General features: G+C 34.8%; 3 protein-coding genes across 8 annotated transcripts; 2 read left to right on the top strand and 1 right to left on the bottom strand.

The window, feature by feature from the left end:
• The first annotated feature begins 509 nt into the window (after positions 1-509).
• Positions 510-2760, top strand: LOC104799105 (transcription factor MYB46-like). Its single transcript, XM_010521446.1, has 2 exons — positions 510-910; positions 2113-2760. The coding sequence occupies exons 1-2, from the start codon at positions 618-620 to the stop codon at positions 2666-2668; spliced, it is 849 nt and encodes a 282-aa protein (XP_010519748.1). The 5' UTR covers positions 510-617; the 3' UTR covers positions 2669-2760.
• Positions 2761-5099: 2339 nt separating this feature from the next.
• On the top strand, positions 5100-8331 carry LOC104799107 (nuclear transcription factor Y subunit A-1-like). Of its 6 annotated transcripts, none has more exons than XM_010521452.1 (7): positions 5100-5275; positions 5397-5449; positions 5799-6082; positions 6564-6670; positions 6884-6955; positions 7226-7390; positions 7773-8331. In XM_010521452.1, exons 3-7 carry the CDS (start codon positions 5812-5814, stop codon positions 7989-7991), a joined length of 834 nt encoding a protein of 277 aa, XP_010519754.1. In that variant the 5' UTR covers positions 5100-5275; positions 5397-5449; positions 5799-5811; the 3' UTR covers positions 7992-8331. The 6 variants fall into 6 exon arrangements, with proteins under 6 accessions (XP_010519754.1, XP_010519755.1, XP_010519750.1 ...); XM_010521453.1 differs by having other exon boundaries at positions 5100-5256; XM_010521448.2 differs by having other exon boundaries at positions 5101-5275; positions 5397-5463.
• LOC104799106 lies at positions 8299-11254 on the bottom strand. The gene is made up of 5 exons (XM_010521447.2): positions 11021-11254; positions 9964-10278; positions 9668-9869; positions 9333-9561; positions 8299-8790 (listed from the first exon to the last, which is right to left on the bottom strand). Exons 1-5 carry the CDS (start codon positions 11120-11122, stop codon positions 8577-8579), a joined length of 1062 nt encoding a protein of 353 aa, XP_010519749.1. The 5' UTR covers positions 11123-11254; the 3' UTR covers positions 8299-8576.
• Positions 11255-14033: the final 2779 nt, after the last annotated feature.

Below are 14033 nucleotides of genomic sequence, written 5' to 3' on the forward strand. Positions count from 1 at the left end.
AGAAAAACATCTCTTTCCCTAGACAAGAGAAGACAGCTCTTACTTTTGTCATCCACTTTGCCTCTTGGGTCTCTCTCGGAACCGTTTTCGTTTATGACCCATCAACTAACATATATCTTCTCTACTACATGAAATTAAGTATATACGTAATTACGTATATCATGAAATAAGGTAATAATATTTTTAATGTATACATGTAGTATATGTTTTAAGTAAGTTATCAAATTATTATATATGTTTCATTTGTCGGGGAAAATAAATATTTCTGTAAGAGCATGGACTATTTTGTTTGTAAACTATGCCGCAAATCATATCAGTATAACAAGGATTTGTGATTAAAAAAAGAATCAAGAATTCGTTATCTTGTGGTTTCTTTCCTGAATTGTAAGCAAAACCCTACAACCATCTCTTTCATCATTATCATCATTCTCCCTTCATCAAGTCTCCTCTCTCTCTCTCTCTCTCTCTCCGTACACACGTTATAAAACCGCTTACTCACGTTCCAAACCCTGTACTTTGAAAACACCCAAAAGAACGAAAATCATACAAACCCTCTTGAGATTAAAAAAAAAACAAACAAAAACCAAAAAAAAAAATCTCAATCTTCAAAAAAAAATATGAGAAAACCGGAGCATTCTACTGCCACTAACTTCAACAGCAACGAGATTAGCAGTAAGAAGATGAAGAAGGGACTCTGGTCACCAGAGGAAGACTCGAAGCTGATGCATTACATGTTGACAAACGGTCAGGGATGTTGGAGTGACGTGGCAAGAAACGCAGGGCTCCAAAGATGCGGGAAGAGCTGTCGCCTCCGTTGGATCAACTATCTCCGTCCCGACCTCAAGCGAGGCGCCTTCTCTCCTCAAGAAGAAGATCTCATCATTCGCTTGCATTCAGTACTCGGAAACAGGTAATACATATATACATACATACATACATATATATATATACACACACGTGATTTCTTTGTATGTAATAATAGATCTTTTTTTTATGGGAAGGTCGATTTGCTTTGATATACATGCATGCATACATAACTACCAGACCAATTTAGTGTCTATTATGTGTAAATATATGTATATAAACAGAGTTGAAGAATATAAATGGTTACTTTATTTGGAACCTTTTTTTTTTTTGCTTGCAGTTGCTTCATATGGTTTGCTTTCATTTATATGAAAAAGTAAACTCTTTGGTCCGGTAGAAATGGACGATAACCATTTGGATATATTATAGATTATATTATCTATATTTAACATTTCTTGTCTAGGAAGATATGAAATATTACACCATTAAATGTTTTGTAACCCTACAGTACTCGCATGTACTTGTGTGTGTGTGTGTATATATGTGCTATGTAAAGTATATAGAGAATTTCTGTGATGTAATTCAACGAAAAGGGTATTGTATTATATGGTTTTAATAGGGAAGATATGAATTTTTATTGATACGTACGATATAATAATTAGATTCAAAGGATTTAATGATTGTTTTGGAAGAAACAAGAGAGATTAGGAGACATTTGATAAGTTCGTTAGTCGTCGTGGGGGGTGATGTTGGAGTGCGTTGCATCTTCCGCTGATATTGACTTTTGTCCTTTTGTTTTTTTCCCTGTTTCTAAAGCTTCGTACATTTTTTGGAGTCTTAAACACTCAATAATATCATAATAAATCCTATCTTGTCTGAGTTAGGGTTTTGTTTTTGTTTACACCTAATTTTCACCAATATTTTAATTATAAAAAATGATTTTTTTTTATAACTGAAGTCTAATGAATTTAAGCTGTAAATGATTTTATAGTTATCATAATCTACATGTTATAGTATGAAACGAGTGTATGTTACTACATAAAACTGGACAAAATTATTCCTCTCTCTGTCTCTCTCTCTCTCTCTCTATATATATATATATAATTATTGTTCGATTTATTAACTCTATAATCATATTTTTGAGTTTCTAGAACTCCCATGCAGACCATGCACTGAAATATACAGTACGTGGTCTCAAACATTGGAAGTTATCGGCAACTCCTGTCCCCATGTCTACGTGTCTTTGTCTCGAAAAGGATATTTGTTATACTGAATATTTAATTAAATTTCACCACTTCAATTTCGTAGGTGGTCTCAAATAGCAGCTCGATTGCCCGGTCGAACGGACAACGAGATCAAGAACTTTTGGAACTCAACAATCAAGAAAAGACTCAAGAACACGTCGACGTCCCCATCACCAACCACGAGCGGTTCTCTGTCTTCGCCTTCGTCTTCCTCATCATTGGATCCCAATGACGTCATCGGAACCTTCATGTCGTCGTCATCATCTATGTCTTTGAGCCACATAACCAACTCTTTTCCCACGCTTCACCACCATGGCTTTAGCCTGTTGTCTAATGACGGTTTCGACCCTTGTGGTGATGGTTTCTACGGGGTTGACACAGGGGCACAAGTGGAATTTCACGTTCCTACTTTGGAGAACGTAGGATTCCAAGACACCAATGCTAACTGGTACAATGCAGATGTTACAAGTGACATTGGCTTTGTTGAGAACTATTTAGGCAACAATATCAACAAAGTAGAAGAGACAAACGAAGGAGGAAACCTTTGGAATGGTTTGGAGGGTACCAGAATGGAAGAATACTGCTGGGATCTTGAGGAGTTGATGAACAATACTTTTTGAGGATACAATAAGCATATATATATATATATATATATTTGATGTACCATTAATGACTGTATGTGAAATAGATTCTTTAATAAAAGGATACAATAAGCCATGCACGTATATATGTAAAAATCTTCTAGTTCAAAGTTCATTCATATCTTTGCATACACAATAGTATAATTTTCATTGTGTAAGATAGTGTTAGTATATCTACTGTTACATTGGTCTTTATATTAATAAAACAGATAAGGAAAATTACATAAATATGATAACAACCCATAATATAATTTATTTTTCCCAGAATAAACTAATCACTCGTTTAATTATCGTCTTCATGGGCCTTAAATTAGATAAATTGGATGGGCTTCTAAAGCCCAATTGTAAGGTTCTGTAACCCATCGGATAAATTCTTGTTTATCCCTAAATACATATTTGGTCTTCTCTCCCAGTTTTGTCAATGCTTAAGACTCTTTAAAAGTGTTTTTTTATTAGTTTTATTTATTTAAAAGGCACAATTATTTCCAAATATTTTTAATTTATTTTTAAAAAAAGGAGAAATGGAGAGTTTGAAAAATAGAAATAATTAATCTTAAAAAAGAAATAAAATGCAGTTAAAATAATAAACTATAAAAGACGATAAAAATACCTCTGAAAATTAAAAAAACAATGTGAGAAATTATTTTTTGAGCTAGTGAAGAAGGGATCTCTTATTTTAGTTGGCACTTGTGATCTATACATTTGTATGAACAATTATATATAGATCTAATATGACAATTTCTTATCAATTTTTTTTAAAAAAAGTTCATTTCCATTTTATTTAAATGCTTCAATATTAAAAAGTGATCTACACAATTCAGAATAGATGGATAAAAATGATTATTTGGAGCTGGTTGGTATAAATATTAATATCGGAAATACAACAATAAAATCTCGCAGATAATCAATATATAAAGTTAACTGATTTTATATCAATTTAGTCTAAAATCAATACGAGCGACTTACAAGTTAATTCATAACCCTATAAGAAGGGGCTTGAATATAAATTACGCACCAAACAATAAATCATTGCTTAAATATCATTATCATAAACAAATATCCATAAAAAAAATTATATCTTGATATCCTTATCTTATTTTCATATGCCAGATTGAAGAGATAAATTTTTTTGTTCGGAAACTTTTCTCTATTTTAATAGTTACTTCTCGATATAATATCGTGACATTTTTAATCGAATTGGTGTACGAGAGATTCTGTCTTAAAAAATAAAATAAAATAAAATAACAATTAAAAAAAAAGAGTGAATAAGTTGAGAAGTAATTAAAGGATCGACTCGCTGCGATCTGTTTTTTTTTTTTTACGATAAAAAGAACTTGACCCTATTTAGATGGTAATGAGAATCAAATTAAAAAAATTAAAAAATATTAGAAAATAATTTAAAATAAAAAATAAAAAATACTAATAAAAAATATATATATTCACTGATTGAATCTCCGAGCTGGTTGGTGAATCCGTTTTTATTTAATCAGATAAAAAAATTTTGAATCGAAAATGGGTTAGCTCGAGAATCCAGCCCACGTCATATGGCGTTGCCTCCTTGGTCCACTCTATCCACGTGTCACGTGTTCCAGCCTATCACTTGCATGTCACGTGGACCCATATTTCGCCCTTTTCCAAATTTCAAACCAACACCAATTTTTTTTTATTTTTTAATATATAGGTGTTGAATGAGAGGTGGATTTCGGAGTTTTTGGATTTCAAAAAGTGAAAAAACCGACCATCAAATTTTTTGAAATTTGGTTTTCCTAAAAATCCGGAAATCTACTTTATGAAAAAAATCAACTAAAAACTAAAAGCCATTTTTTTTAGATTAAGGTGTTGAATGGATGGAGTTTTTATTTTGAGTTTTTGGATTTAGTTTTTGGTTTTTAGATTTTAGTTTTTGATTTTTGGCTTTTGGTTTTTATAGATTTGTAAATCCAAAAAAATATAGCTTTTAGTTTTTAGTTCAATTTTTTCTATAAAGTGGTTTTCTGGTTTATAGGAAAACCAAACTTGATTGATAATTTTTTGAGTTTTTAAAATCCAAAAATTCTCAAAACCCTTTGGCATTCAAATAAAAACCAATATCATTCAAAGCCATACATTTAATTTTCCATCGCAACTTCGGTGTTGAATGACAAAGGGTTTTGGGAGTTTTTGGATTTTAAAAACTCAAAAAATTATCAATCAAGTTTTTAAAATTTGGTTTTCCTAAAAACCAAGAAAACCACTTTATGGAAAGAATTGAACTAAAAACTAAAAGCTATATTTTTTTAGATTTACAAATCTATAAAAACCAAAAGCCAAAAACCAAAAACTAAAATCTAAAAATCAAAAACTAAATCCAAAAACTCAAAATAAAAACCCCATCCATTCAACAATTGAACACAAGACCCCCAAGATCCGTATGTGCTGGCATCCTCCAAAAATCGACACGTGTTCCGGAAGTTGTTGATCTTATCAATTCTCTCGATGTTTTGAGTTTCGAAACAACTCAAAATCCAAATTCCCAAAATCTAGGGTTATGCTCCTGTCCGTTTTTGTTTCTTTTCTTATTTCACTAAGTAAGATTGCTTCCAGCCTGTGAGTCGTGTCCCAATCGCTTTTCTTTTACGAGCTTTTTTGCGTTGGTTTCCATTCGGTTTCTATATTGGTTCTGTTTTTGTTTTTAATTTCTTGGAATTCGTGATTGTTGTGTTTTTAGGGTTTCGGGACGTTTTGAGGCCTAAAACTTATTGCAGTTGAGGGGCTTTTCCGGTGAGTTCCGTCGGGTATGTTGATTTCTTTTCATGGCTTCTCTTTGCTTTTTTGAATTTTCTTTTCTGGGATTCTAGAAGGAGCTAGAATTATGATTCCGGTGCCAAATAGTTTGCTTGCCAGGAGAAGGTCTAAGGTTTATGAGAGATTATAAATTATGAGATTTTTGAGTTGTGGGTTTTGTATGAATATGGAATCGCATTGTTGCGTCGGTAAATAGTTCTTGTAATTGCTTCTTGGGGGAACCCAGAAGATGCCTTTTTCTGTAGTTTAGGAGAGAATTCTTTTGGTTTGGTGAGCAGTCACTGTTCTGTTCCTTTAATTATATAATTTCAATGGCTGGATCAAGGTATTTTGAAGAGATGCAACCGAAACCGGGGAGTGGAAATGAAGTAGAAGCCAATCCTCATGTTGTCCCCCAACCGATGATGTATCATGAACCATGGTGGCGAAATAACACATTCGGTGTGGTACCCCAAGCGAGACCTTCTGGAATTCCGTCGAATTCGTCTTCTTTGGAATGCCCAAATGGCTCAGAGTCTAACGATGTCCAGTCAGCGTCTGAAGATGGTGCACTGAATGGAGAAAATGTTGGGACTTATAAGGATCAAGCCGCCACTTCGTCACGATCAGGTAACTGTTTGATATATCATTCGGTAGCATCCAATTGGAGAATAATTGACTAAGTTGTCGTGAGCTAAATTTCTTGGAAGAAAATAAAGTAAAGGGTTTATCTATTATGCAATGTCTGTAGCATAGGGAGATTGTTCTGGATACTAATTAGGCATTTCGTGAAGAACCAATCCAAGATTAGGCAGGAACAATGGAAATGGTGATCTGGTGACTTCCAGCTTTGTAATCCATTTAAAAGTCATCAAGTCATGAAATTTAGATCATTAGATGTCATTGCACTGTAAAAGTTGAATTTGAGATGTTTGTATTGTTTCTTTTCTCTGTTGTTATACATGGCCTATTTCTTTTGTGTGTAATGTCTTTTGGATGCGATGCGAGTAACAGGTTCCTTATGAAGCTATTTACTTTTGTTCCATATATTTCTCACGGAAATGTAGCATTACATAGTTTTTGTAATAGAATCTGTTTCCAATTTGAGTAGAAAACCGTGGACAGGATGGGAATGAGTTGGGCCATATGTCATCATCTATGCCTGCCATGCGTGATCAGCAGCTTTCACAACCTCCAGAGCTTGTTGGACACTATATTGTAGGGTTTTTTTTCTCTATTTTATTATGTTAAAGATTTCTCCGATGATGTCCTTATTGATCATGCCTACTCCTGGTGGTTGAGTCAATCATAAGAAATGTTAGTGTTTACTATAAATATTGTAGCATACTTTTAGATGTGACTGTTATCTTGTTTATTATTCCATTTGCGGGATTGTGTCTCAAATGATCTTGTTTATTATTCCATTTGCAGGCTTGTGTCTCAAATCCATATCAGGATCCATATTATGGGGGAATGATGGGAGCATATGGTCATCAGCCATTGGTATATAAACTAAAACCCTCTCAATATTATTACAAAGAAGGATCCGATGGTTTCATATTATAGGACTTTTGCTGAATGAATGCAAACTCGTACTGTGGAATTGATTTAGATAAGTTAGATTTAGTGGTATATTGTCTGAGTTTGTACCTTGGGTAATCTGAACTAAACTTTAAGGGGGGCTCTTCTAGGTGTTCTTGCTTTTGCCTTGAAAGACAGCTCGGATTTTATCATTTTTGGCAGATTATGTCTAATTATTTCTTCTTTTTGCAGGGTTTTCCTCCATATATTGGGATGCCTGGGGAAAGGACTGCTTTGCTGCTTGACATGACACAAGAACCTGTTTATGTGAACGCGAAACAGTACGAGGGAATTCTAAGACGAAGAAAAGCCCGTGCTAAGGCAGAACTAGAAAGGAAAGCTATTAAAGACAGAAAGGTACTTTCCATTTCTTCAGTTGCTGGTTCTGGACCGGTTTAGACAATTGCTATCAAGTTGCTTATTAAAAACAGTATGGGCACCGTAGTTTATAGAAAACGCGCCGATGTAGGTTGTGATTAAGCATGTAGATCTTATCTTCCAGAAAATCTTTTAATAGGACCACGTTACTAGTTTCAGTGTGCTTGTGTCCTTTCTTGCTAGAGAGAATAAAGTGTTCTAGCTTCTATTAAGTCTGATGGCTTTTCTGTGTCCAATGATGATATTTTTTGTCGGGTATGGGAACTGATAATGCAAAACTTGTCTAGCCTGGTTAGTTTGGCTTCTTCATCTACTTAATTACGGTTGAGCTTTCTCTGCCTGTCTGTTCCAAATGCCGCAGCCATATCTTCACGAGTCAAGGCACCGGCATGCGATGAGAAGGCCAAGAGCAACTGGAGGACGGTTTGCCAAGAAATCCGAGGTCAACGGTGCTGCTGATAATGCATCAAGAGATAGAGTAACTGCATCTGCTCAATCCCAATCTACCACCAACTCATCGGGTTCTGAACCTGTTCAAACCAATCCTGTTGATACCCTGAATTCTTCAGGGGCAGCATAACCCAACCCGGCCTCCCTTCCAATAGGAGGAAGCACATCTTCTGCGAGGGGGACGGTGGCTTATATCTATCGCTTCCTGGCAAATCATTCTTGGCTTTTGGTTTTTCGATCTTTTTTTTTTCTTTTCAGGATACGATAGAGGGAAATTCACGCATGCTGATAATATACAAGCGGCTGTTGGCCAATGTAGTTGCTATAGGCTGCAGCCTCTGTTTCTATCAGTCACCTGTATTTGCAGATTGTACAGAAGAGAGAGTATTGAAAACATAGGTTTAAGTCTCCATTTCGAGTCTAGAAGAGTGTTATACTGATTGAGTTTATGTGTTATTACTTTTTTATGTTCCAACTCTTTTCATTACGTGTGGCGTTTGAAGCTATTATACATTTCTCTTGCCTGAAAAATCCCAGAGAATGTGGTACTAGTCACGATTGTATAGTTAGAAAAAATTTCCATCGTAATCCGTGAGAGCTGAACCAGACAGATCCTGTTCTAGTTCATCGTCTTCGTTCTGTACTTGGGTTTTTGCCTTAAGGATGATGTGGTGACGCACTACTTGATCTTTCTTCTCGAACCCTGTTATCATCCTCATCGGATTGATTCTGTGCCTGTAAGATCCGGCGGATCCACATGTTCAGAACCTGACTGGTGGTTCCTGTCCGAAGAAGAATCTGTTGGTTCGGTTGCATTTACTACAACAGGCTCCTCGTCCTCCGGCTGCTTCTCCATCATCCCTGACAGTGCTAGCTTGGGAGACCACTCGAGTACATCGTCTATGATGTTCGACATTCGCTTATGATATCTGCAAAAAACACACACACACACACTCCGATGCATCAGACAAAAACATGATCTTGATCTTTCTTATGTGGTTAGCAAGGCATCCGCTATTATTTTATAGGGCTAGGTGCAGGTACTCAAGACTCTGCGGGTTTTCGGATACCCGGTCCTTGCGGTTATCCGGCCATCAACCAAGCCGAGAACGGATGCGGCAAGGCCAAGAACCCAGACCGCAGTTTAGGTTCGGGTGGAAGTAAAATTATGTTTATATCCTACTATTTAATGTACTTACAAATTACAACAATATTTAGGATTACTTTTGAAAAATTACAAATGTACCCCATAATCCACGTAAATCCTTAAAATTTCCACGGACTTGTGTACCCGACTTTTAGCCACTAATACATGGGTAGGTATCCAGATCCTGCGAGATTGAGACAATGTCCCAAAAAACCTGTGGGACGAGGCTGAGACAGGTACCAACTTTCGGGTACTTGACCCGTATCCACCCCTAGTATTGCATGAGAGGGAGAGAGATGAGATGGATAGAGAGTGAGTACTGACCTCGCTCTGGCAGCCTCATCGGGAGCATGGTGCCTGAGTAACAAAATGACCACTACAGCTACGACGGCGTAGAAAATCCGTGATGTCCATTTTGGAGGCTCTTCTTCGTCTCTCTTTGGCCAGAAACGGAAAAGCTCCTGAAGCGTTGCTTCTTCCGCCAGAATGTTGGGGAAGAACCAAACCCTCTTTCCAAGAAGGATCCATACGGCGCCAAACACCATTGCTCGCACTGAATCACCATCACGAGGTTAAAAGGACGAGAAATGAGAAGGGTTCGCTTGATAGTACAACTAAAATGTCTGGTATGGACCAAGATTTGGCATGGAATGCCTTACACAAAAGAAAAGTCAGTATCATGAGGAGGATGCCGGCACATGAATATAGTATCAGTAGTTTGCACCGATGTGGATAGATAGGAAACAAGCAGATCGCGAGGGTTAGTACAGGCCAGAAGAACGAGAGAAGCGTTTGCCATAAAGGGTGTCTTCTAATGAACGTCCACGCGAAAAAGGCATCATTTTCGGAGAAAACTTGATCCTGCAACCAGTTCACAATCCAAAAAAAACAATCATTATCATTTGTTTCTTGGCTTGAGAGATGTTAGAGGGGATCAGAAAAGAAGATGGCTTACAGAGAAGATCTCCAAATGAGCAGGCCAAGTAGATAACTTTTTCTTTCCGGGACGAATGGTTTTCACAACACGATCACACCTAACCAGAAGATTCTTCCTCACCAAAGCATTGGCTATGTCTTCTGCATCGAGATTCCTGTCTGATTCCAAGATATCTTTCAGCTCGGGGTGTTTCTTCAAGAATCTTACAAAGTCCTTTCCTCTGAAATACTCGACTCGTGTTTCCTGTAACACGGCCCACCTTGATTCCAGATCCTTGTGGTCCCTTACCCTCTCAGCAAACAACTGGAAAACGTCTTTCTTTGGAGCTTGTTTCTGGAAACACGAGCAGACAAGATCAGAGGAAAGAAGAGCGATAACTCTAGACTCAGCAACCAAAGGTTAAACAGGATGAAACACGAAAAGCTATCCAGAATAATTCTCGGGAATGGGTAGCTCACGGAAACAAAACCCATCTTCACAAGATCTAATGATCATAAATTGCAATACAATTGTTAACTACCAATCACAAAACCCATCACTATAAGAAAAGGGCAGACGCAACACAATAAGTAGAGCTGCAAACAGAACATTAAGACTGCCATGATAAGATAATTAAAGAACAGAACATCTATGAGCTGCAAATTCAAAATACTAGTTCAAGCTCTTTGCCACCACTTCTAGACAATCTTCGTAGTATCGGCAAACCGATGAGAAATTTTAGGGCTTTTAAGAGACAGAAACTCACTTGTCCCCTAAGCCATAGTTCAACTCCTGAAATGTTAATTTCGGTGTTCTCATAATTTTTTGGCCCATTTGATCAAGTCTCTCGAACCATTGTTTTCCTTCTCTCTCTCCAATACACAATGGAAGTTTCAAAGTACAATTCCAACTGACAAAAAGCATGATGAATTTGCGGAGAGACTAGAGAATTCCATGAAAGCATCTCCCAAATTCAACCACAATTCCAAATCATTGGGAAAAAAAAACGCAATAGTAAAATCCAGATCATATAACCGCAAGAAGAGACAAACAACGAGCAAACCCAAAGAGGAAAAGGAACACGAAGAGACCAAACCCTAGGAGGGTTGTCGGCGACGGGACCTCTGGGGCCATTCTGTACGGAACCTCCCGTCGATCTTCTCACTTTCTTCTTCTCAGCTCCTCCCGACTTCTTCATTTCTCTCTCTCTCTCGCCTGAGTTTCGTTGTTTGAGATTATTTTTTCTCTTACGCCCTGCGACTCTGCGAGGAATGTCCGAGCAACCGGCGAGGAGGACGCGTCGATGTCATCATGTCGAAGCGCACAGGTTTAGGGTCAATGATATGAGCTGCATATCTTGACCAATCATATCATGCCACGTGGGATTGGATCCCTACCCCCTCCAATTTAAATCGTACATACACACACTATCATCTACGCAGTATTACAGTCACACTGGGTAAAGCATTGTACATTTTCATTTCACCAATTAAAATGATAATTAATGTATTAAATAATAAATATATAATCTTAAAAGCAACGTAATTGTCTCGCGGATGGTCAGTCCATTTCATGAATATAATAATTGCACCTTGACTCTTACCTCTCATTAAAATTTTTGGACCAATAACCATAATTTTTTGCTTTAAACGCACACTTCTAAAAATTTTATAATGAACTTTTCATCGACAGTTGTTATCACCATCGAATAGACAGAATTTATTACAATTTTCTAGTTATTAGATTAAATTTTTATTGTAAAATTAGATTAAATTGGAGGGGATAAAATTTACATAAAATTCATAGACAAATAAAATTTGAATTAAGTAGATGTTAAGCTGACAAACAATAGAAAAATTTCCATATGCATATATTGTAGAATTTTTATTTTCATTAGACAACTGCGATAATTAATTGTTTTTCACGCAGTAAAAATATTTAACTATTTCAATTACTCGTTTTAGTCAGTGATTGTTTTACCGTTTTATATTTCCATTTAAATGGAAACACATATCTACCTTTTTCAGTCTTCAAAAGTACCAAGACGTGATAAAATATGTCTACAATGTAATTAATTTATCTAATTTTAATTCTATTTGATATTTTAATTCAATAACATTTAGCTTTCATAAAAAAATATTTCTAAAGTTTATTATTATTTTATATTCAATTTAGATTAATTACTTTAATTCAAAAATTAAAACTATAACAAAATACTCGATTTTGTTTATAAAAAAAATACTCGATTTTGTTATTGTGGTATTGGTTTAGATTCTGGTAGATATTGTTTTATTAAATTTGTTTGTGCGTCAGCTTTATATATCTAAATCGATACGTGTGTATATATATATATAATTCAACTGACAAATTTGTATTTTCTTACACATATTGTGTATATTATATGGTTAAACACATCGTCGCATATTTTATGAACTTTTGTTGAACTATAAGCATTCTATGTTTCTTAACAGATAAAAAAAACTAACGAATTTTTTGAAAAACAATAATCTTCTAAGTTTTTTTGGAAAATATGGTATTAAAGAATTCAGAAAATACAAGAAAAAGTATATAATAATATAAATAACCATTTAAATAATGTGATCAAACTAGGGGAATCCCATGTCAGCCCATGAAAAAAGGAATCCCGTGTAAGACAAAATGTTAATGATTTTAAATTGCTTTTGTAGATCCATAATAATTAATTAGGTTCATATATAATAATATAAATAATATGACTAAACAAGCTAAAAGGGTAAATTGGATCCTATTAAGCCGACAAAATTATTATAATTAAGTGATTCAATTTCGTAATCATAGTCACAACTAGATTTGATACATTGGTACATTATATATATATAATATTAATATTATTACGTCCTACTTATGAAAGATTACAAATCAAATCTTAACATCAAAAACCATATTTTGGATAAATTTGAAAAACAAAATTTCAATAAAACAAATTAGTGCAATATTTAATAATTTATTGGCCGGCCAAAAAGAAAGAGGCACATCACATCAATGGCTGAATTATGCAGCACGTAGGGTTGGGAATTTATCGATTTATAGTCAGTCTCGATTATTTCACTTGGATTTGCGTTTCTATTTTTTTTTTAAAACTATTTATATTTAGTTTTTTTCTTTCAATTTTGATTTTGCTCAGAATTTTTGACATATACTTTTATTAAACAAACTGGTTTTAATTTTCTTTTCACTAATTTTAGTAATTTTGTATTGGAATTTTTTTAATTAATTTAGACGTAACAAAATGTATACCCAACAGAATAAAAAAAAAGTGCATAACCTTTTTTAAACTAGTTTTATCTATATTATTAGTTGGAGAATAAAATTCATTTTATAAAATTTTATCATTCTTGGTAAATTATAATATATTTATGTTAATGAAGTAGGCCATCTCAATCATTTAACACAATGAAAGATTTTTGAATCGTGAAGAAACCGTCACTTTGAACAACACCGAGTTGAAATCAATTGCTTTTTCGTTTATGAAGATGAATTCCGCACTAAAAAGATATATTTTTATTAGCTAATACCAACAATCAACATTGAGAGGGGGTTTTTACCCAAATAACCCACTTGGATCGTAGTTATTTCAGCGTACACCACCGAAATTTTTTTTTTTTCAATTTTAACCCACTTTTCGGTTGAAAAAATCCGAAATACCCTTTTCGTTTTATTTTTTGCGACCTTATTATGACTAATATATAAGTGATATACAACTAAAATAAGACAGATAATTTTTTTGCCACTTTTTTTAGAATCAATTGTAACTATATTTAGAATTAATTACGAAGTCATAATAACGAAGTTGTTTTCGAACGGATAAATATCGTGTATTCATTAAGGGTAATTTCATCTTTTCAAAGGAAAAAAATGTGTTATGTTTTTGGTGGTGTACACGTGAAATAGATGCGAACCAAGTGAGTCATTTGAGTGATTCTACCGTTGAGAGCCAAAGTTTTTATTCGAAAGAATCAGAAAAAAAAAAAGAAAAAAAAAAAGAGAGAGCACTGTGATCCTGAGAGTGTCTCGTGCTTGGGCGTCATCCTTTTGAATCCAACAAGATAGAGAGAAAAAAAAAAAGAAAA

This window comes from Tarenaya hassleriana, unplaced genomic scaffold, assembly GCF_000463585.1.
Source record: "Tarenaya hassleriana unplaced genomic scaffold, ASM46358v1 Cleome6, whole genome shotgun sequence".
Taxonomy (NCBI): Eukaryota; Viridiplantae; Streptophyta; class Magnoliopsida; order Brassicales; family Cleomaceae; genus Tarenaya; species Tarenaya hassleriana.